Source organism: Lithobates pipiens, unplaced genomic scaffold (genome assembly GCF_037356315.1).
Source record: "Lithobates pipiens isolate NorthernLeopardFrog02 unplaced genomic scaffold, aLitPip1_a1.2 Scaffold_13, whole genome shotgun sequence".
NCBI classification, from domain to species: domain Eukaryota; kingdom Metazoa; phylum Chordata; class Amphibia; order Anura; family Ranidae; genus Lithobates; species Lithobates pipiens.
In genome coordinates, this window is record NW_027507718.1 from 135,955,800 (window position 1) to 135,979,641 (window position 23,842).

At 44.9% G+C, this 23,842-nt stretch overlaps 1 protein-coding gene across 1 annotated transcript in view; it reads left to right on the plus strand.

Moving 5' to 3' along the window:
- CDC34 (cell division cycle 34, ubiquitin conjugating enzyme) overlaps window positions 1-23,842 on the plus strand; it is a 63,695-nt gene that overhangs the window by 10,202 nt on the left and 29,651 nt on the right. The window contains exons 2-3 of the mRNA XM_077475622.1: window positions 5,691-5,777; window positions 10,368-10,465. Of these exons, the coding sequence (XP_077331748.1) occupies window positions 5,691-5,777; window positions 10,368-10,465 (185 nt within the window). The remainder of the gene's footprint in view (window positions 1-5,690; window positions 5,778-10,367; window positions 10,466-23,842) is intronic.

Here is a 23,842-nt window from a genome sequence, read left to right on the forward strand (position 1 = left end):
TCAGCTCGTTACCTGCACAGAAGACATGTGGGAGCCAGAAATCTTGCTGATAGGGGATCCAATTTTTTAAATGCAGTTTTCTGGATATTTTTGTTCGGTCTCACTGTTAAAATAAACTTAACATTAAAATTTATAGACTGATCATTTCTTCGTCAGTGGGCAAATGTACAAAATCAGCAGGAGATCAAATCCTTTTTTCTCTCACTGTATCAACTATAACTTGACAAAACCTAACCTTTAACCACTTCAATACTGGGCGCTTTCACCCCCTTTCTTCCCAGGCCAATTTTCAGCTTTCAACACTCTCGCACTTCAGCACTCTCGATCCATACCAGACCCTTATTCGAGCACGCAGCCCAGCCAGTCAGGAAAGGGGGTGGGGGCGAACGAGTGCCCCCCCCCCCCCCCGAGCTGTAACAGGCCGCATGCCCTCAATATGGGGGATGGGTGCTTTGGCCCCCCCCACACCAAAGCACCTTGTCCCCATGTTGATAACAAGGGCCTCTTCCTGACGACCCTGGCCGTTGGTTCTCAGGGTCTGCGGGCAGGTGGCTTATCGGAATCTTGGAGCCCCCTTATTGGCCCCCAGATCTCGGCCCCCCACCCTATGTGAGTAAGGGGTACATTGTACCCCTACGCATTCACCTGGGGGAAAAGTGTAAAAAAAAAAACACAACACAGGTTTTTAAAGTAATTTATTAGGCAGCTCCGGGGGTGGTCCTCCGACTTCGGGGTCTCTTCCGACTTCTCCGGCCTCTTCCCCTGCTCTCTGGTTCTTCTGCCAGGCTCCTCCGCTATCATCTTCCAACTCTTTTGCTAGCGTTGGCCCAGTCTTAGCCGTCGTCGTCTCTCTTCCGATGTTGACACGACGCTCTCTCCCGCTGTAATGCAGTGTACGCAGGGCGCAACAATTTATATAGGCCTAGGGGGTGGTCACTGGGTGACATCACCCGGTGACCACGCCCCATGCCTATATAAATCATTGCGCCCCGCGTACGCTGTATTACAGTGGGAGAGAGCGTCGTGTCAACATCGGAAAAGGAAGAAGACCGGGCCAACGCTAGCAAAAGAGCTGGAAGAAGATAGCGGAGGAGCCCAGGAGAAGAGGCCGGAGAAGTCTGAAGAGACCCTGAAGTCGAAAGAAGACCCCCGGAGCTGCCTAATTACTTTAAAAACCTGTGGTGTGTGTGTTTTTTTTTATTTTTTTTAACACTTACCCCTTACTCATTTAAATGAGTAAAGATTCCGATAAGCCCCCCCTCCGCAGACCCCAACAACCAACAGCCAGGGTTGTCGAGAAGAGGCCCTTGTCCTCATCATGGGGACAAGGTGCTTTGTTGAGGGCATGCGGCCTGGTACGGCTCGGGGAGCACTCTCTCGTCCCCACTCCCTTTCCTGACCGGCCGGTCTGCGTGCTCTGAGCACACAAGTCACACCGCAAGTCGGATCATCTGGATTCGACTTCTGGTACGACTTCTTTTCAAATCAGTGGGCTCCCATAGGGAACCATTGGTTTTTGAATAGACTGAAAAACGCGGCTGAAAGCCAACGCGGCTTAACGTGCATTGAATTCAGTTCAAAACACGGAAAAAATTGAGTTTTTAACGCTGCTTTTTTCCTGACGTCTGTACTAGCTTTACATCCCGGTTTTTAAAACGTCTGTGTGTATGAGGCCTTATTGCTCTTTCCCTTTGGGCCTGTTCAGATCTATGTGGTTCATTTTTAAATATTTATCTCATGTTACGGTGGCTCAAAAAATGAGCATACTCTATTTTTCATAGGCAGTAGAGCTGCATGATCGTTAAAAAATCCTGATCTCAATTCAACCACCCTCGATCTTATTTCCAGCATTTCCAAGATTCATTCATGTAACAAGTGCAGAGCCCTTCTCTGCTCAATCACAGCTGTCAAAAGAAAACAAAAAACAACCATCTGGCAAATGTTTATCAACATTGCTCAGTGCTGAGAGATAAAAGGAAACATTGTAACTTTTAGTTCAAAGGGATGAGCTTTGATCTGTACCTGATGTCAGTTTAACTACTTAAAGTAGTGTTCTACACACAAAAAAATTATTAAAATTCCTAAATTGTAAAAAAATAAAAAAAAGCGCTAGCCCCTAGGACAGGTAAGTGTCTGATTTATTAACCACTTGCCGACCGCCGCACGACGATGTACGTCGACAGAATGGCACGGGCAGGCATAAGGGCTTACATGTACGTCCTTGCCTGCCCGCGGGTCCTTCATGGCCACCCCCTCGCGATCGCTCCCGACGAATGAAAATGTCCGGTGACATCACTTCCTCTCCTGTAATGTAAACACAGGAGAGGAAGTGATGTATTCTCTCCTCCGTGTCGGTATTTTTCGTTCCGGCACCGAGGAGAGAGCATCGGTGAGTTGCACAAGCACTACACTACACAGTAGAACATGCCAGGCACACTCACACCCCCCCTTTACCCCCGATCACCCCCCAATTACCCCTGCCCCCCCAGTCACAGTGACACCAATTGCTTTTTTTTTTTTTTTTGCATTGGTGTCATTTGTGACTGTAATAACTGTTAGGGCAGTTAGGGTTAGCCCCCTTTAGTTCTAATGTGCCCCCCTATCCCCCCCAATAAAGGTTTAACCCCGTGATCACCCCCCGTCGCCAGTGTCACTAAGGCTGGGTTCACATTGCAGCGGTTTATGAGAACGAATGTGATTCTCACCGCACTGCAGTGCAAATCACATCCGATCTCTGTGCGATTCGAGTTCAGCCATTTCGTGTTGCACCCGCCGCAAATTCGCACGGGACCCTTTTTTTGGCCCGCAGCAGAATCGGATCGCATGGGTGTTCACACCATGCGATCCGAGTTTGCAGATCGCACTGCGATATGCGAACTGATCTGGGGGTGTCATTAACATTTCACTGACACTCCCAGCAGTTCGCATAGGGCAGTGTGAACTGCCGCCGGGAGGCATGCGATGCGGGAACCCGCCGCGGATTCGTGGCGTTCCCGCATCGCTCCAGTGTGAACACAGCCTAATAAGCGATCATTTTTCTGATCGCTGTATTAGTGTCACAGGTGACGCTAGTTAGGCAGGTAGGTATTTAGGTTCGCCGCAGCTTTTTATAGCGCCAGGGACCCCCATATACTACCGCATAAAGCCCCCTGATTGCCCCCTAGTTAACCCTTTCACCAGTGATCACCATATAACTGTTACAGGTGACGCTGGTTGGTTAGTTATTTTTTTATAGTTTCAGGGCACCCGCCATTTATTACCTAATAAAGGTTTAACCCCCTGATCACCCGGCGGGTGTCATTTGTGACTGTAATAACTGTTAGGGCAGTTAGGGTTAGCCCCCTTTAGTTCTAAGGTACCCCCCTAACCCCCCCAATAAAGGTTTAACCCCGTGATCACCCCCCGTCGCCAGTGTCACTAAGGCTGGGTTCACATTGCAGCGGTTTATGAGAACGGATGTGATTCGCACTGCAGTGCAAATCACATCCGATCTCTGTGCGATTCGAGTTCAGCCATACAGATAGTATGGCTGAATTCGTGTCGCACCCGCCGCAAACTCGCACGGGACCCTTTTTTTGGTCCGCAGCAGAATCGGATCGCATGGGTGTTCACACCATGCGATCCGAGTTTGCAGATCGCACTGCGATATGCGAACTGATCTGGGGGTGTCATTAACATTTCACTGACACTCCCAGCAGTTCGCATAGGGCAGTGTGAACTGCCGCCGGGAGGCATGTGATGCGGGAACCCGCCGCGCATTCGTGGCGTTCCCACATCGCTCCAGTGTGAACCCAGCCTAATAAGCGATCGTTTTTCTGATCACTGTATTAGTGTCACAGGTGACGCTAGTTAGGCAGGTAGGTATTTAGGTTCGCCGCAGCTTTTTATAGCGCCAGGGACCCCCATATACTACCGCATAAAGCCCCCTGATTGCCCCCTAGTTAACCCTTTCACCAGTGATCACCATATAACTGTTACAGGTGACGCTGGTTGGTTAGTTATTTTTTTTATAGTTTCAGGGCACCCGCCATTTATTACCTAGTCTCACTAGTGTACCCCTAAATTTAGGGGTGTCTACTTTCCAAAATGGGGTCATTTGGGGGGGGGTTTGTGCCATCTTGGCATTTTATGGCCTTCAAAACTGTAACGCCCTTAGAAAGCCTGAAGGCGGTGCTTGGTTTTCGGGGCCCCGTACGCGGCTAGGCTCCCAAAAAGTCCCACATATGTGGTATCCCCGTACTCAGGAGAAGCAGCAGAATTTATTTTGGGGTGTCATTTCACATATGCCCATGGCATGCGTGAGCAATTATATCATTTAGTGACAACTTTGTGTAAAAAAAAAAAATAAAAATTATTTTTTGTCATTATTCAATCGCTTGAGGCAAAAAAATAAAATATTCAATGGGCTCAACATGCCACTTATCAATTTCCTTAGGGTGTCTACTTTCCAAAATGGGGTCATTTGGGGGGGGTTTTGTACTGCCCTGCCACTTTAGCACCTCAAGAAATGAGATAGGCAGTCGTAAACTAAAAGCTGCGTAAATTCCAGAAAACGTACCTTAGTTTGTAGATGTGACAACTTTTGCGCAAACCAATAAATATACAATTATTGACTTTTTTTTTACCAAAGACATGTGGCTGAATAAATTTTGGCCTAAATGTATGACTAAAATTGAGTTTATTGGATTTTTCTAATAACAAAAAGTAGAAAATATCATTTTTTTTCAAAATTTGCGTTTATATCGCAAAAAATAAAAATCGCAGAGGCAATCAAATACCATCAAAAGAAAGCTCTATTTGTGGGAAGAAAAGGACGCAAATTTTGTTTGGGTACAACATTGCATGACCGCGCAATTACCAGTTAAAGCAGCGCAGTGCCAAATTGTAAAGAGACCTCTGGTCATTTACCAGCAAAATGGTCCGGTCTGAAGGTGGTTAAGAGTCAGCAGCTGCAGTATTTGTAGCTGCTGACTTAATTTTTTATTTATTTTTTAGCACCTGCAAACCGACCTGAAACAGCTGCTGCTGTCTCCAGTGTGAAAGCCCTGAGGGCTTTCGCACTGGAGCTGTGCGCTATTAGGACGGTAAAAAGTCCTGCTAGCAGCATCTTTGGAGCGGTGTATACACCAGTCTTGCCCATTGAAATCAATGGGGCACCGCGGCGATACATTTTTAACAGTTTAAACCCTTTCTCGGCCGCTAGTGGGGGGTTAACTGCCCCAATAGCGGCTGCCGCAAATCCGACGGTAAAGCGCCGCTAAAAATAGCGGTGCTTTACTGCCGACGCACCTTCCGCCCCAGGGTGAAAATCAACCACTTGTTTCTGCACTTCTACAGATGGTTTGCTGTGTTAAGAGGTGACTAAGCACCACCTCTGTATGCAGCAACACTTTGTGCTAGGGCTACATACAAACTGACCAATTAATGGCAGCCACTTAATCAGCATCCAGCGTCTGCGTTTCTGTGTTCTAGTTACACACAAAGTCCAGGGTCGGTCAGATTTTTTTTGCATGTTAACTCAGATGGGTGGCTATGTATGAACAAATCTGACAGCCATGTCTAGCTGCACACAGCTCATGCTTCCTGCTGAAAAAGCTTTGGCTCCTTCCTTCCATTAAACCGCATTGATGAAGGTTTATTATGTGTATTTTATATATGTTAACCTGAATTTTTTTATTTTTTTGTAACAGGCTCAACTGAAATTCCCAATAGATTATCCATACTCTCCTCCAACATTCCGATTCCTTACAAAAATGTGGCATCCAAACATCTATGAGGTAAGTAATATTTTCCTGTACAGGGATTTAGAAAGTGAACAAAGAAAACTTAAATATTCCTTCTGAACAACTTAACCGTTTGCCGCACGCTGGCTGTCATATGACGGCCAGGCAGCACAGCTCTCATTCTGGGAGAGCGTCATATGACGGCTCTCCATTTTAAACAGGGAATGCGTGCGATCGTATGCGCGCATCTCTGTTCCTTTGGTGGTGTGTCACGGAGAAACTGCTTGCCACTGAGGGCATGGCTGTTTACAGTCGGTACCGCCTCACTTTGTACATCGCATGCGCGCGATCTAAGGCGCGATGCACGTCAATGGCGGCGTGTTCCCGGGAACACTGCTCATCACAGATGCTGGTAAACAGCCATTGGCTGGTGGCTTTTTACCACGTGATCGACTGTGATTCTTTCATCACTAAATGTCAACAAACTGCGGTAACAAGAGGTTACTGGGTTCTCCTCCTTACACACCGATCGTGTGTGAGAAGGAGATTGCGGTAACATCCCGTTACCGCTTACAGTGTACACCAACACACACTGATCCCCCCCCCCCCCCCCCCAATAAAGAGGACCTGTTACCAGGTCATCAGAGTACCTGAGTACTTATTTGCAGCTCATGCCTCAGAGAATGTACGTTGGGGTGCTTGCTTTCCAAAATGGGGTAATTTTGTGGGTAATTCCATGGTCCTGGTGCTCCAGGACCTTCAAAAGTGTGATAGATAGGAATGTAATGAAATGTGTAATTTATGCTCCTAGAACGCCTGAAGGTACTACTTCAATGTTGGACCTCTGTATGTGGCCAGGCTGTGTAAGTCTCACACATGTGGTATTGTCATACTTTGGAAGAGTAACAGAATGTATTTTGGGGTGTAATTTTTGCTATATACATGCTATGTGTTAGAAATATCTTATAAATTGACAACTTTGTGTAAAAAAAAAAAAAAAAAAAAAAAAAAGTTTTCTTTTTTTTTCCACACCTTCCAAAAACTTCTGGAAAAAAATGAACCATTTAAAAGACTCATTATGCCTCATAGATTATACGTTAGGGTGTTTGCTTTCCAAAATGGGGTCATTTTGTGGACAATTCCATTGTCCTGGTGCTCCAGGGACTTCAAAAGTGTAATAGGTAGTTGATAAATAAGATGTGCCATTTATGCTCTTAGAATGCCTGAAGGTGCTACTTCAATATTGGTCCTTTGTATGTGACCAGGCTGTGTAAAAGTCTCACACATGTGAGATCGCCATACTCGGGAAGAGTAGCAGAATGTATTTTGGGGTGTAATTTGTTGTATGCATATGCCATGTGTGAGAAATAACCTGATAATTCTACAATTTTGTAAAAAAATAAATAAAAAAAATATTCTTTTTGCAAAGCATTGTGGGGAAAAAAAATACAACTTTAACCGCTTAACAACCAGCCCATAGCCAAATGACAGCTACAGGGTGGTTGCTTAACCCCGGGAGAACATACTATGATGTCCTCCCAAAATTCCACTCTCGTGTGCCCCTGGGGCGCGCACTCAAGAACATCCATGACTGCAACATGGATCACGGTAAACGCTGTTTACCACGTGATCACTCCATCAAATGACGGAGCGATTACTTGTAAACAAATGGTTCCTCCCTCCCCTCTCTGTACCGATCAGTACACTGCGAGAGGGGAGAGATCGTTGGCAGCAGCGCTGTGGGCTAGATCTGTAATGCCCACAGCGCTGCTCACTGACAATACTCTGCAATGCCCTGCCAATACTCTGCAATGCCCTGTAATACCCAGCCATACTCTGTGATACTCGGCTATACCCAGCCATACTCTGTGATACTCGGCTATACCCAGCCATACTCTGTGATACTCGGCTATACCCAGCCATACTCTGTGATACTCGGCTATACCCAGCCATACTCTGTGATACTCGGCTATACCCAGCCATACTCTGTGATACTCGGCTATACCCAGCCATACTCTGTGATACTCGGCTATACCCAGCCATACTCTGTGATACTCGGCTATACCCAGCCATACTCTGTGATACTCGGCTATACCCAGCCATACTCTGTGATACTCGGCTATACCCAGCCATACTCTGTGATACTCGGCTATACCCAGCCATACTCTGTGATACTCGGCTATACCCAGCCATACTCTGTGATACTCGGCTATACCCAGCCATACTCTGTGATACTCGGCTATACCCAGCCATACTCTGTGATACTCGGCTATACCCAGCCATACTCTGTGATACTCGGCTATACCCAGCCATACTCTGTGATACTCGGCTATACCCAGCCATACTCTGTGATACTCAGGTATACCCAGCCATACTCTGTGATACTCGGCCATACCCAGCCATACTCGGCCATACCCAGCCATACTCGGCCATACCCAGCCATACTCGGCCATACCCAGCCATACTCGGCCATACCCAGCCATACTCTGCCATACCCAGCCATACTCTGCCATACCCAGCCATACTCGGCCATACCCAGCCATACTCGGCCATACCCAGCCATACTCTGTGATACTCGGCCATACCCAGCCATACTCGGCCATACCCAGCCATACTCTGTGATACTCGACTATACCCAGCCATACTCTGTGATACTCGGCTATACCCGGCAATGCTCGGCCATACCCAGCCATGCTTGGCTGTACTCAGCCTCTGTATGTGGCCAGGCTGTGGAAGTGTCACACATGTGGAATTGCCGTACTCAGGAGGATTAGGAGAATCTATTTTGGGGTGTCATTTTTGGTATGTACATGCTGTTAGAAATGTTGTATAAATAGACAACTTTGTGTTAAAAAAAAAAAAGCATTTTAACCACTTCCCGCCCACCGGCCGTCATATGACGCCCTTGACTTTGTGCGGGGATATCTGAATGATGCCTGCAGCTACAGGCATTATTCAGATATCAACTTTTTCAGCCGGCGATTCCCTACACCATAAGAATGATCATAGCAGCTGTTCCGCTGCTTGATCATAATTACGGGAGGCGAGAGGGGACATCCTCCCCCCCCCCCCCCGCAACCCTCCGGTGCTTCTACTGACTCACCGCTATGATCGAAGCCAGGATCTTTTTTATTTTTTTTTATTTCAGGCTTCCCAGTCTAGAGGTGGGATGTGGGGTCTTATTGACCCTATATCTCACTGTAGAGAGGACCCGTCATGCCATATTCCTATTACAAGGGATGTTTATAGGAATTTTTAAGTAGCGAAGTTTGGCGCCATTCCACAATTGTGTGCAATTTTTTTCTTTTTTTTTTAAAGCAGGAAACTTGTCTTTTCCTAAAAAGAGTTCGAAAAATTGCTGCGCAAATACAATGCGAGATAAAAAGTTTCAACGACCGCGATTGTGTTCTTTAGGGTCTTTGCTAAAAAGACATATATAATGTTTTGGGGTTCTATGTAATTTTCTAGCAAATAAATGATGATTTTTACATTTAGGAGAGAAATGTCAGAATTGGCCTGGATGCTCCAGAACGCCTGATGGTACTCCCTGCATGTTGGGCCTCTGTATGCGGCCACGCTGTGTAAAAGTCTCACATGTGGTATCACCATATTCAAGAGTAATAGCAGAATGGGTTTTGGGGTTTAATTTGTGGTATACATATGCTGTGTGAGAAATAACCTGATAATGTGACAATTGTGTGAAAGAGAAAAAAAAAGGAAAAAAAAATTTGATTTTTGCGAAGAATTGTGGGAAAAAAATACAACTTCAAAAAACTCATAATTCCTCTTACTAAATACCTTGGAATGTCTTCTTTCCAAAAAGGGGTCATTTGGGGGGCATTCATACTTTTCTGGCACGTTAGGGTCTCAAGAATTGAGAGAGGCCGTCGGTACATCAGGTGTGATCAGTTTTCAGATATTGGCACCATAGCTTGTGGACTCTCTAACTTTCACACAGACCGAATATACACCAATTTGTACTTATTTTTACCAAAGATACCCTTTAGTTTCATTAGTGTATGCAAAATAAAGGACATCCTCCCTTCCCCATTTAAATACCTATAGAAAACGGTAAGAAATTCGTTTAAAAAAAAAAAGCACACACATAGTATGCATATGTGTGTCCAAGCAAAATTAGGACCCAGACATGCACAAGACCATATTGCACTACACATAAACTATCTGCACTTGTTTGAGGTTTAGAATTAATTTCAGCTTCCTCCATAATGGCAGCCCTCTTCCTCATTCAGGGGACAGGAAGCCCAAAGATTAAACAATCTCTCCAACCCTTCTCATGTCAGAGCTTTATGCCCCTTTCTTAGAGGCAGAAGCAACCTTCGTTGGTCCCTTGATAGGGGTCATAAAAAGTCCATCACCCCTGCACTGTTGCCTTGCTTTGGGGATCCAGATAGTTGGGGCTGTTGCTGGCAGGTGGAGCAAAGGGTAAGGGTCACCAAATGCAAAAGTTGTAGTGTAAATTTAATGGCTTAGAGTTTATCCCAGAAACTGTTCACCAGGAGACCTAACTGAATCTATTAAGATATTGGCACATAGAGGAAGAATCTACAAATGAAATCATGCAGTGAAGAATAACTGTTTTGAGCTGTTGTAGTTTGTTAAATTTATATGCAATTTTCCCAACAGAATGGAGATGTGTGTATTTCCATATTGCATCCTCCAGTAGATGACCCCCAGAGTGGAGAACTTCCTTCTGAACGGTGGAACCCTACTCAAAATGTGCGGTAAGCTTTTCCTTCCATCCGCTTCTGTATCTTACCATAAGCCTGTTTATTGCAGTAATGGATTTAACCGATCCGTGTTGTAGATTATGGGGCAACACAAGTCTGCAAAAGCTTGACACAGTAGTCCTCTTTTCAGTTCAGGACAGTTTTCTATGAATTCCTTGCAGAGTTATTAAAGCAGTAGTAAAGGTTGGGGGGGGGGAAAACAAAACCTCTTTGCAATGGTGCTAGAATAAACAAAACAAAACAAAGGCGCCGCCATCTATGTATATCTATTAAATGAATACTAAAAGCAATTAAGACTGCACTGTAAATTGGCTATATCATAGTTATAGTCAGGTTGAAAATCATCTAGTTAAACCAAAAAAAAAAAAATCCCCATATGTACAAATCCTATACCCACAGTTAATCCAGAGGAAGGCGAAAAATCCCAGCAAAGCATGATCTAATTTATTTACAGCAGGGGATTCCTTCCTGATCCCCTGAGAGTCAATCTGATATTCCCTGGATCAAATTTACCTATAAATGCTAGTACCCATTCCACAATTTCACAGCTTTAACTGTAAAGAAACATTTTCGTATTTGGAGATGACATCTTCTCTAGACGCCACCAGACAAGACCACACAGTGTGTGAGGATCGTCCCCTGTGGAGTCTTGCTGTCCATTTGGACCTCATTATGATGTGCCTGTTTTTATCCTACTCGGTGAGTGCATTTTTACTACAATTAAAAACGTGTTACACTACTGCACTTAGGTTGGCACTGCTTGTTCTTGTATTTGTCCTAAAGGCGTTTCTACCCTTCAGCGTGCTGCCTCCTGCATTTGTGCCAGTGACATTTCCCTGAGGTTATATACCCAGGCTACAGACTCCCCTTTTCAACCAGTTGAATTTACATCAGGCGTCACTCTCTAAATAACTGTTTATTGACTTACTGCTGCTATTATTATTATTATTTTTAACTGTGCCTTACCTCTGGACACTTTTTTTTTAACCCCTTCCCTCCTGTATACAATACACCCTTGCTTACAGTTAATATTTTTAGGGCAACAATTTTTTTTTATGGCGTCAGAAGCTGGCGCTACTTCCCCAGACATCCCTGTTTTTGCAACTGGCTCACTTGCCCCTGCGGTGCCCATGGACGCTTTGTCGGCGGTCCTGAAGATTTTTGTTGCCAGGGTGGAAGCGGTGTGTGGGCACAAGGGGGGTAAAAGAATGCCCCCTAGCCGCCCCCCCCCAATCTTCTGGGGAAAGCTCTGATTCAGACTCTGCTCCGCTGTGACAGGCGACCCCTGTTCTGAGGTGTCAGAGGATGTGGACCAGGACTGTGCAGACAGTGAGGATAACTCTGTGTCCGGGTTAGCGCAGGAAAAGGCGCTTGTAGGAGCACTTATCACAGCAGTGCAGGGTACCCTGAACAGACCGGATACAGCAGGGGCATCTGCATGGTGGCGGTCCTTTTTAGGTCCCGCAGACTGGCCTGCACTGCTCAGGTGTTTCCGTAATTAACTTATTTTGATACGTTTATATACAAGGAATGGGGGAGCTGCAAAGGGCCTTTTCAGTCCAGAGAAGGATGGCGGTGCTTTAGCCCCTTTTTAAGGAGAGCCTCCTGGAAAAAATGGGCATCTCCTCCGGTCGTTGACCTCCCGGTATCCAGGTTAAAGAAAGTAATTACAATTCCGGTAGAAGGGACCCTACCGATAAGGAGGCCAAGGCGGTGGCCCGGTCCATGTGTACAGTAGTGGGGTCAGCATTACGACCAGTGTTGGCCGCGGCCTTGGTGTCGCAGGCGTTTGCTGAATGGGAAAAATTGCTGCACCAGAATTGGTGAAGCAACAGACTTCCCCGGTCTGCATAGAAATGGCAGACCTGTTGGTGCATGGCCTTAAGTATGTCTGTGATATGGTCCCCCTGCTCTCTAGAGCATCAGTATCAGCAGTGGTGCTACAGCGCCTGATGGCTGAAATGCTGGTCTGCGGCCCAGGCATCCAAAAAAAACACTGGTGGATCCAAGGTGAGAGGCTATTTGGAGCCTCGCTGGATGACATTAAGACTCTCACTGCTGGGAAGTGCACGTTGCTCCCGCAGTCCAGTAAGGGTAAGGAGCCACACCATAGGCATGGGCCCTCTTCTTTTTTTTTTTTTTTCTTTTTTTTTTTTAACGCTCTGAAGTGACTTTTCCGCCTGTCCTGGTTGGCAGGTAAGCACTCCCAGTCTGACGAGGCACATGCGGAGGGACGAAAGCGCCCCTGGTTTCGCAAGCCAAACAAATTCTGCAAGCATAGATGTTACTGCATGAAGTTTGCCTCTCAGGTGAGGGGTCAACTTCGGGAGTTTGTAGCTCGGTGGACCCTCCTACGGTCCGACCGATGGGTCTACAAACTGGTTTCATCGGGGATACAAGATAGTTTTTCTTGTCCTCCAAACAGATTCTTGCCAGCTCATCGGGAGGCCCTGTTTGGGGTTGTACCGGACGCGCTTTTGCACGGGGTGATAGTTCCTGTACCGGCGCTGGAAAGGTTTCAGGAATTCTACTCCAATCTGTTTGTAGTCCCGAAAAAGGAAGGGGTCCGTCCAATACTGGACCTTAAAGCCCTCAACAGCTTTGTGAAAGTGCAAAGGCTCAGGGTGGAATCAGTTTGCTCCTTGGTCGCTGCATTCCATTAGGGGAACATCCTAGCATCCTTGGACATCAAGGACGCATACTTACATATATACCCATGTGCCTCAGGCATCAGAGGTTTCTGCGTTTGCAGTTGGGGAAGAGCACTACCAATTGTTGGCTCTCCCTTTTGGCCTGGTGTCAGCGCCCAGGCTCTTCACCAAGGTGTTAGCCCCATCCTGGCATTGTTAAGGCAACGCGGGATCGCAATCCTAAGTTATCTGGATGACCTCCTTCTGAGAGCAGCTTCTGCCTCAGAATTAAGGGATGATGTGCGATCACCATGCAAACTCTTCAGGAATTTGGTTGGGTACTGAGCCGGGGTTGGTGCTGTCTCAACGCCTGGAGTACCTGGGCTTACTGCTGGACTCCTCAGAAGCGAGAGTCTTCGGACAAGCTGCAGACTCTTCAAGCTGCGGTGAAGTTGTTGGTGTCCCGCAGGTGGATATTCGCTGCCTTTTTGCATGCGAGTTCTGTGTCTCATGGTAGCCACTTTCCAGGCGGTACCGTATGCTCAATTTCACGTGTCTTGCAGAGGGAGATCCTGTCAATAAGGGACAAATCTCTGGCATCCCTGGAATGTCAAATTCTGGTGAGCCAGCTAGTTAGGGATTCTCTGCTCTGGCGGCTGAAGTCTCCGACCCTTTGGTCCGGGAAAAGTCGTTCCTTCCTCTCCATTGGATGGTGATCACAACGGACGCCAGCCTGACCGGTTGGGGGGAGTTTTGGGGTACAGTCGGCCCTGGGGTACAGTCGGCGTGTTCTAATCAGTGTGCTTGGGCTTCGGTGCCTCTCCCCATGGTCAAAGTGGCTGCAGGGGTGTCCGGTCAGGATCCAGTCAGAAAACAACGCCACGGAGGTGGCGTATGTCAACCATCAAGGAGGAACAAGGAGCTCGGCTGCAGCACGGGAGGTTGCTCACATCCTACAGTTGGCAGAGCGGCGCGTCTCGGCATTGTCGGCCGTATACATTCCAGGGTGTAGAAAACTGGCATGCTGACTACCTGAGTCGTCAGATGCTGAACCAAGGGGAATGATCGTTACATCCGGATGTATTCTGGCTCATTCACCTAAGATGGGGCACACCAGATGTGGATCTCTTGGCTTCTCGGCTCAATCGTAAGGTACAGAGGTTTGTCTCCAGGACAAGAGACCTCTGGGGGGACGGGTTGGTGGCTCCATGGGGGCATTATCGGCTGATTATGCCAGGTTTTGATGGCGGCTGTTTAAGGTGGGAACTCCTCTGTGTTCTTGTGGGTGAAGTTTTTGTGTGTGTGTTTGTTTTTGTTTTTTTTCTGTTTCCATCCCTTGTTTTTTTTACACTGCTTGGGGACGTCCCTAAGGTCAAGATTTAAAGGAGCTGTGTTCTTCAATGAATGAAAGAGAAAATGGGATTTTTGTATTCAGAGAAAAGGATTTTACGAAGAGTACAAAAATCTTTTTTTTTTTTATCCCAGACCCTATATCATTAATAAGGATATTAAAAAGTAAGGGTCCCAACACTGAACTTTTGGGTACACCACTAATACCCTTAGACCATGCAGAGTAAGAATCATTTACCACTACTCTCTGAATTCTGTCTTTTAGCCAGTTTTCTATGCATTTACAAACCAGTCTTTCCAGGCCTGTAGACTTATATACTTATAAATAGATTTGAAGAATCTTTGGGGGTTTGTCCTATGTTTTTTATCTGCCGTTAGTTTTGAATTAATTTTCGCATCTTTGATTTCCCTTTTACATATTCTGTTATATTCTTTGTAATATTCAAACAATGATAGTGTGTGTGTGTGTGTGTGTGTATATATATATATATTTTTTTTTTTTTAAAGCTTTTCTTTATAGCTTTTTTTATATATATATATATATATATATATATATATAATATATATATAATTTTTTTTTTTTTTTTTTTTTTCAGTAAGCCACATTGGTTTTTATTTTTAGCCTTTTTAACTTATTGCTCATGGGAATGTACTTTGCAGTGAGTTTACATACAGTCTTTTTGAAGAATTCCCATTTGTTTTGTGTTTAATGCCAATATTCACTCCCAGCCCTTCTCCTTGGAAAATTTGCTCTCTTAAAGTTAAGTGTTTTTATATTTACCGTACGTGTTGGTGGCTTACAGCTAACATTAAATGAAAACATGGTCACTGCTACCCAGATGTTGTTTTTATATGAATATTGGTAATAAGCTCTGCATTGTTTGAGATTACCAGGTCCAGCAGAGCATCATTCCTAGTCGGACCTCATCTCCTCATTAACACTGGGTGGTCTATAACAAACTCCAATGATCACATTTTGTAGTACGCACACCCATGTATAGTTTCATAATGCTTCAGACTCATCACGCTCTCCGTCAACTAGGTCCTCTTTCACACTCTTTGAGATGATTCATCAATCACAATTTTATGCGTCTGTTCCAGAGGGTCAATAGTCCCAGGAAGTCTAAGCTCGTCTGTCAGCCCAGTGGAGCCACTCTGGTTAACACACAGCCACCTTCCGTCACAGGAGACACAGAAGCTGTACTCGGTATATGCCGGATCTACCTGCCATTCCTACCATTGTGAAGCTACGGTTTCATCCTGTTACAATAGAATATACAGCTTTTTTTTTCTTTTTTTTTTTTTTGTATGCATTGCTACTAGCACATAAAGTACTTGCCTTGAAATGAGGCACTCCAGTGGTGCGCTTTCACTGTTGCGAAGGCTTCCATTTTCATCTTCCTTCCAGGTTCACTGGCCGTGGCCACTTTAAAGAGCCAGGATGACGCCACTCCTGCGCATGTACGTGGGAACAGTATACCTGAGATATTCATTTAACCTACAGGAAAGCTTTATTATAAGCATAACTGTAGGTAAAATTGGAGTTTTAATAATGTTTTAAGACCAGAACTGTCTCTGAAAGCTCACAGTTCTGCATTTTCTAGCAGTTTATTTCTGTGCTCCGAGGTGGGGCTATATGTTGGGCTTTTTCAGTGGCTGATATTTGTGCTGCACAGATACCTTGGGGATTTTTTGTTTTGCTTTTCTCATTGCAGGGGGCAGGTAAATTGGATTTTTTTTTTTTATGGTCTGTATGCTGTTTTTAAACTTCCCCTCACCTTTCTGTGCAGTCAAGACCCTTGTAATGCACTTTTTCATCGCACAGCAGCTATTTATTCAGTGTTTACATCTTCCTGACACCCTTGCCCTGTTGTCGCTTAATATTGTGCATGCATTAGCTAATGAACTCCTTCACTTTTACCTACCAGAAGTTTTCACTGATGGAGTATAGGAGCACCACCAACCACTTCATTTCTGCCTTCTTTTGTTCATGAATTGTTTTTATAACACAGCTTCTAGTATTCGAAAACCATTATGATTTTCCCTATAAACCCAGTGGTCTTGTCGCAGAGCCATTGTGGATGTATAACCCTCTACCACATCACAGCTTTGGTCTGCAAATACTCCTTTTGGATTTTGGAGAGTTTCTTTTCCTTAAAGGTATAGGATTGCCACCCTGAAAAACATTTCTATCTCCAAGTGGAAGAGCAATCCTCCAGTGGGCAAATCATTTAGTCAGGCCTCAATTTGCACTTTGTACAAGGATGAACTTGGCACTGGCAAAGAGTGTGCTTTTTGTACTGCTTAAGCCTGGTACACACTGTTCGATTTTGAACTGAAAAAAAACCTGTCTGCTTTGGTTGGAGCTGCTGTACTATTGATCTGATGTTGATACAGTGATTTTCCCTGCTGAGCTGTTGTGTTCTGACGGGGAGGCCAACCAGAACTCTGCCAGAATACTCCTATTGGCTGCTGGTTTTCCAGCAGAAGCAGGCCAAACGTCAAGCTTCTGCCATGTCTACCATACACACTGGGCCGAATGTTGGCCGTTTTCTATTGAACTGGCCGATGTCAGCCGGCATTTGGCCTATGTGTGCTTTTAAGAGTCTGTCAGAACCATTGCATCAGGAGCTATATCTGAACCCCCTCATGTAATCTTTCCTATGGGGGGTTTCTATTTTGTTATGGATCCTTTGTCTTGGTTAAAGACGCTTTCTGCTTCCCCTGAACCAAAGTGGTTGAAACGCCCTCCATTACTTTCTCCAGTGGAATTTAATGTAATGCTCTCTAATCTTTGATTCTGTGTAAGACCGTCTCGAGGATTCTTTGTGGGATGCTTAATCTCCCCTTTCCCTGGAGTAGAAAATAACCCTGCCAGCTAAATTTCGGTCAGCAGTTATTTCTCCAAAAGAGAAGGAAACTTTACTTTCTCGTTGAAGCTGTACATTACACTTCACCTACCACAGTGTCCTTGATTCTTAGACCCAAACATTCCATCAAGGTTTTTCCTCTCCGTGCATTATTCAATAAATTCATTTACAAATTTTTTTAACTGGATTAACCAATTCACTGTACCCAGATGGTTCCACATGCTCTGTACTTTTGCAGAGGACTAGTCAAACTTCTATCAAAAATGTTTGGTATTTTGGGGACCCTAATAATAAAAATTTTGAAGTAGTTCTTCAATTAATTTACTCCCTAAATCGATGGGTCCTTCAACCTTTGCTGGCCTCTGATGCTATTTTGACTGGTCTAAATCATTATGAGATCAGGACACTATTGGCATTGAATGGGTTAAAAACAACAAACCTGGAACACGCTTTCCTGAGTTGCCAGAAGCAACATATGTTCTTGATAATCCCTGATTTGTCAGTGAGACGGGATAGTTTCAAAGCTCAAATAAGTCAAAATGTAAAGAAAAGAGCAATGGAACAGAGAGTAATGTCCCAAAGAAGAGCTATGAGGAGGATCAACCATGGAATGTCATATTTAAAAATGGCTTTATTATGTTTACAAGTGTAAAATATGGCCACTACAAATATATTGAATAAACGTAGCAGTGGAACAATCCCCCTAGTGCACTCAGTAATAAAAACATATAGACAAAAATGACAATACAATATGGCGCCAACCACAGAGCACCACTCATACACACACATGCAGACATACCAGCTATACCGCATACCAGCTATAACGGGAATGATGCTGCTAGAAAAAGAAATCCTGAAAAAAAAAAATCCTGATCCTGAATAATCAATAGTCGCTAACTATACATACTGCATGTCCATATATCAGGTTTGTATGGTTATAGTGTAGAGGAATTACCACAACAGTTGTATGTGTTTTTATTCCTGGGTGCACATGGAGGGTGGTTCCACTACTACGTTCAATATTTGTAGTGGCCATATTTTACACTTGTAAACTTAATGCTATTTTTCAATATAACATTCAGTGGTTGATCCTCCTTATAGCTCTTCTTTGGGGCATTAGTCTGTTCCATTGCTCTTTTCTTTACACTACTGCCATTGGTCTTTACTTTAATTGCCTGAGCAGATGACGGTGTCTCAATTTTTTTGGTGTTATGTAGGGTTGGATACTATTATCTGTGTTCTGTATTGGGCATCCCTTTCTACTGCCCAGAGCAGCAGAGCAACTGTGTAAAAATTTTGTAGGAGGTGGTCCTTTCAGTTATGCACAGGATGAAATCATTAACACCCCTTTCACACCACAGTGTTTTGCAGGCGCTATAGCGTTAGAAATAGCACCTGCAATCCGTCCTAAAGAAGCTGCACCATTGTGTGTAGTGTGAAAGCCCCGAGGGCTTTCACACTACAGCGGTGCGCTGGCAAGACGTCAGAAAAAAGTCCTGCCAGCAGCTTCTTTGGAGTGGTGTGTTTACCGCTCCTCCACCGCTGTTCCTCATTGAAATCAATGGGGCAGCGCTGTAATGCCGCCGGCAAAACGCCGCTATTGCGGCATTTTACCGCTGACGCAAAGGGTGGTGTGGTGTGAAAGGGGTCTTAGAAAAGAAATGGCAGGGTACTCACACTAGAAACACAAAAAATAGGAATCGACAATAGAGAGCAAACATTTTGAGGTAAAAAAAGGAAGATGTTAATCATTCCCCTATGTCAGGTTCAGTTCCCAGACTTATAAGTCATCTACTTTGATTCTAGGGCTTCCAAATGCTCTTGACAGGCCAAGAGCCCAAAACCTGGACATGGGTCTAAGTATGAAGGTCTGTACCCACCAGTTTGCCCACAGGTGGGCTAGATATATACAGACCTTCACGGAAATTTAGGGGGTTTGCATAGCTAATGATTGGTTGCTAAAGATTGTATCTGCAGGTTACAGATGCAGTGGATATAAAAAGTCTACATACCCCTATTAAAATGTCAGGTTTCTGTGTTTTAAAAAAAAGAGAAAAAGATTAATTATTTCAGAACTTTTTCCACCTTTTTTAATGTAACGTATAAACTGTACAACTCAGTTGAACAACAAACTGAAATCTTTTAGGTGGAGGAAAGTAAAAATAATATTGTTGCACAAGTGTGCACAGCCTTAAACTAATACTTTGTTGAAGCACATTTTTATAGCATATTTTATTACAGCACTCAGTCTTTTTGGGTATGAGCCTGTCGGCATGGCACTTCTTGACTTGGCAATATTTGCCCACTTTTCTTTTCAAAGAAACTCCAAATCTGTCAGATTGTTAGGGCATCTCCTGTGCACAGCCCTCTTCAGGTCACCCCACAGGTTTTCAATTGGATTCGGGTCTGGACTCCAAAACTTTAATGTTCTGGTGAACCCATTTTTGTTGATTTGGATGTATGCTTTGGGTCCTTGTCATGCTGCAAGATGAACTTCCTCTTCATGTTCAACTTTCTAGCAGAAGCCTGAAGCTTTTGTGCCAATATTGACTGGTATTGAGAATTGTTCATAATTCCCTCTACCTTGACTAAGGCCCCTGTTCCAGCTGAAGAAAACAGCCCTGAAGCATGATGCTGCCACCACCATGCTTCACTGTGGGTATGGTGTTCTGGTGTTCTTTTTGTGCTGTTCAGTGTTGTTTTTGCACCAACCATATCTTTTGGAATTATGGCCAAAAAATTAAACTTTGCTTTCATCAGACCATAAAACATATTCCCACATGCTTTTGAGAGACTTCAGATGCTTGGATTTTTTTTCTTCATAGGAAAAGGCTTCCGTCTTGCCACTCTACCCAATAGCCCAGACATGTGAAGAATACGGGAGATTGTTGTCATTTGCCACACAGCCAGTACTTGCCAGATATAACTGCAGCTCTTGCTAATGTTGCTGTAGGCCTCTTGGCAGCCCCCCTGACCAGTTTTCTTGTCTTTTCATCAATTTTGAAGTGACGTCCAGTTCTTGGTGATGTCACTGCCATATTTTCTCCACTTGATGACTGTCTTCACCCTTGTGGAGTGGCTGCCCCCCTATCCATGCGTGGATTCCAAAGGGTTGGGGGTTTTTTTTTGTTTTTTTTTGAAGCACGTGATTTAGAACCCAAGACTCTAGGCTTCAAAAAAGGGGCCCATTCAGTTGTTTGTCACACTGATTCTCCTCCTGACCAATCAGGAAGTGGGTCTTCTCCCTTGTACCCTTTTCTCCTAACTGATGCCTTTAATTCAATCTTATTTTATTCATATACAAAAACGAGAGAGAAAAAATGTAAACATTACAGACATTGGTAAGGTACACCAACAATAGGTGTCGCGTGCGTCGGAACAAAAACATGTCTAGGTTACATATAAATGGAGTGAAAACATGTTTATAAGGCTCATCAGGATGTCAGGTTGAAAAAAGACAAGTCCATCCAGTACAACCTTAAGACCATCTGTGATAGCAACCCCTGAAAACATTACAGGTTAAAGTAACCTTCATCATCATTTCAGAGAAGGTGTCCCATACGTTGTGCATCAGGAAAGGAAAGGTTATATGAAAAAACCACACCACACCGTAACGATGGGTCAAAGTCATGGTACGTTTGCTTAATGGATTCCTAAGGCTGTATTTCAATATAGAAAGAAGAAAAACAAACAAAAAATGGAATAGGGGCAGAAAGATGGGGGACAAGATGCACTCCATCATAGTCCCAAGGTGACGTCATCTAGGCCACTCTCAGCCCAGGAGATATACTCAGAGGAGTATCGGAACACAGACCATGAAGTTCAAGTGAGAGAAAACTGTTCGTCTTTACCACATCCCTCTGCCAACAGATGTTCAAGGTCCAGTATGCAGTCCACTTCAGTAGCCCAATCCCCCAGGGAAGACATGGTTGTCGATCTCAAGTGACAGGGAATTGCTCTAGCCGCTGCCAGAAAGTGTCGTAGTACATCTTTTTTCATGGGTTTGAATTTACCAGGGAGTATAGATAAGAGAGCCATCTCAGGTGAAGGTTGAATGGAAGCCGCCATCAGTTAACAGTATAGTTTGAAGATCTGTTGCCAATATCCCTGTACAGGAGGACATTCCCACCAGATGTGGGGCATGGTACACAGGGAGCCAAGACACTGCCAACAGGTATCTGGTACTGCCAAGTTGAAATGGTGTATAGTCGAAGAGCATCTGTACCATCTCATTACCAGTTTAACCATTTGCTGTCCGCCCACCTTCAAATGATGGGGGGGGCGGTGCATCTCTCGTTCTAGGTGGACGTCATATGACTGCATGCCCGTGGGGGTGTGCAGCAAGGTGGTCGCGCCATGTTGCCAGGACACGGCGTGCCCCTGCTCTCTCTCAAGGGCTGCTGACGTGGCTCTTTAATCATGTGATCGGCTGTGTTGGACCACAGCCGGTCACATGTAAACAAGGAAGTGTCGTAATTGGCTCTCCTCGCCTCACACTATCGGCAGCATTTCCTCAGAGTGAGAGATGTAATCAGGGCACTGATGATCAGTGCTCCGATTACATTAGAGCACCACCAGTGCCAGCAACCCATACTAACCAGTGCCAACAATCATTGCCCACCACAGCCAGAAATCTGTGCCCATTAGTGCTGCCCATTAGTGCTGCCCATTAGTGTGGCTTATCTATGCCGCCTATCAGGGCCCATCAGTGCCGCCTATTAGTGCCCATAAGTGCAGAATATTAGTGCCTCCATCAGTGCACCTCAGTGAAGGAGAAAAATTACTTATTCACAAAATTTACAGACAGAAACCTAACAAACGCAATTGTCATTCAAATTGTGATAGCTCTAAAAGCTGAAAAATGGCCTGGGCAGGAAAGGGGTGAAAGTGTCTGGTAAATAAGTGGTTAAATTCTTTTTCCTGGCTCTTGGTCGCTAGGGATAGCTTGTGTGTCAGGATAAAACATTTTTTCCAGTCAATAGGGGAGATAGAATAACCTAATTCTGCCTCCCAGGCCACCTTAAATGGTGGAAGGTCAGGAGAGGAGTTATTGAGCAAGAGGGAGATACCACATGTGCTGGAAGTTCCGCCTGCATGAGCAGATCCTCAAATCCTGTCGGTTCAGCAAGGATGTCTGGAATGGATGGGAAAGTCCAGATGTAAGAAGTAGTCTGTTGTCTCTGAAGCCACTGCATGGGGTATTGGGAAGCCAGACTGGAAGGGGTATCTGCCCTTAAAGTGGGGTCTGCTGGAAGGACTTGGGCAAGTCTCCTATGATCTTCTTTTTGCCATGGTCCATATCTTGTGGCGTGCATAGCTTGTGGAAAGGCCGGGGTCCCAAAGAAGGGAGTCATAGGCCCCATGTGGTTTGTTGAGCCTTTTCTGGGACAGCATGCAATTCCCAGATCTGAATCGTTTGATGGGTAAGGAGTGGGAACAAGGTTAATGGGAGAGCGAAGAGTTCAATTGGGTTCATGTGGCTTTCTAAGTGAACCCAAAGCTTGGTTGAAGAGCAGTGAAACAAATGTAATATGCAAATGAGCTTTATGGTATAAAAACCATATGGTATAAATTCCCCCCCCCCCCCCCCCCCAAACCTTTGGAAGAGATAATGCTTCTGATCATATTCATTCCCAATTAATTTGGAAAAACAGCTGGCTTAGTTTCCAGAAGAGAAGTACGAATTGGGTATGTGTATAGGAATGGTTTGTAACAAATACAGGAACCTAGGGAGAAAATCCATTTTCAGGACATTCACTCTACCGAGCCATGAGAGCCGTTTTGACACATAAGTAGATACATTTGCTTGGGCTCTAAGTAAGGATGAGCTCCAGCGTGTTCGCACAGCCCATGTGCAGAGCATGCCAGGAAGTCGGGACTGCGCTGGACTAATCAGAGGCAGTGAGACATTTCCCGATCTCTACAGCCTCTTATCAATCAACAATGTCTCACTGCCTGTGATCAGTGCAGTGCCAACTTCCTGGCGGGCTGTGCGAACACGCCGGAGCTCATCCTTAGTTCCAAGGAGTAAGGGATTAAAGTTCTGGGAAAAGAGCTGGGATGCATCTTTCAGTACTTGAATTCCGAGGTAACTGATGGAAGTGGACCCGGTTTGGAAGGAGAAAGTAGTTGATAGTCTTTGTAGGTCCGACTTAGGCAGGGTTATGTCACGGATTTTCGATTTACTGTAATTCACCTTGAAGTTACTAACTGCTCCAAATTTCTGGAACACCTGTAATACTGAGGGCAAGGATGTGTGTCTGTGTCACGAACAGGAGCAGATCTGCGAAGAGGGTGAGTTTAGTATGGGTGGGTTGGCGGATACCTTTTTAACAATAAGATCCCTCTGATGCTTTGGAACCTCTCTGCGGACCATGGCTTTTGCTGTAGGATGCGACTAAGAAAATGTCAGAGAACAGCTCAACGTCATTTTGGGTTAATCGGAGTCACTTTAAATGATTGCAGGTGTGTACTAACTCCTATTTAAAATTAGTTTGAATATGATTGCTTAATTCTGAACA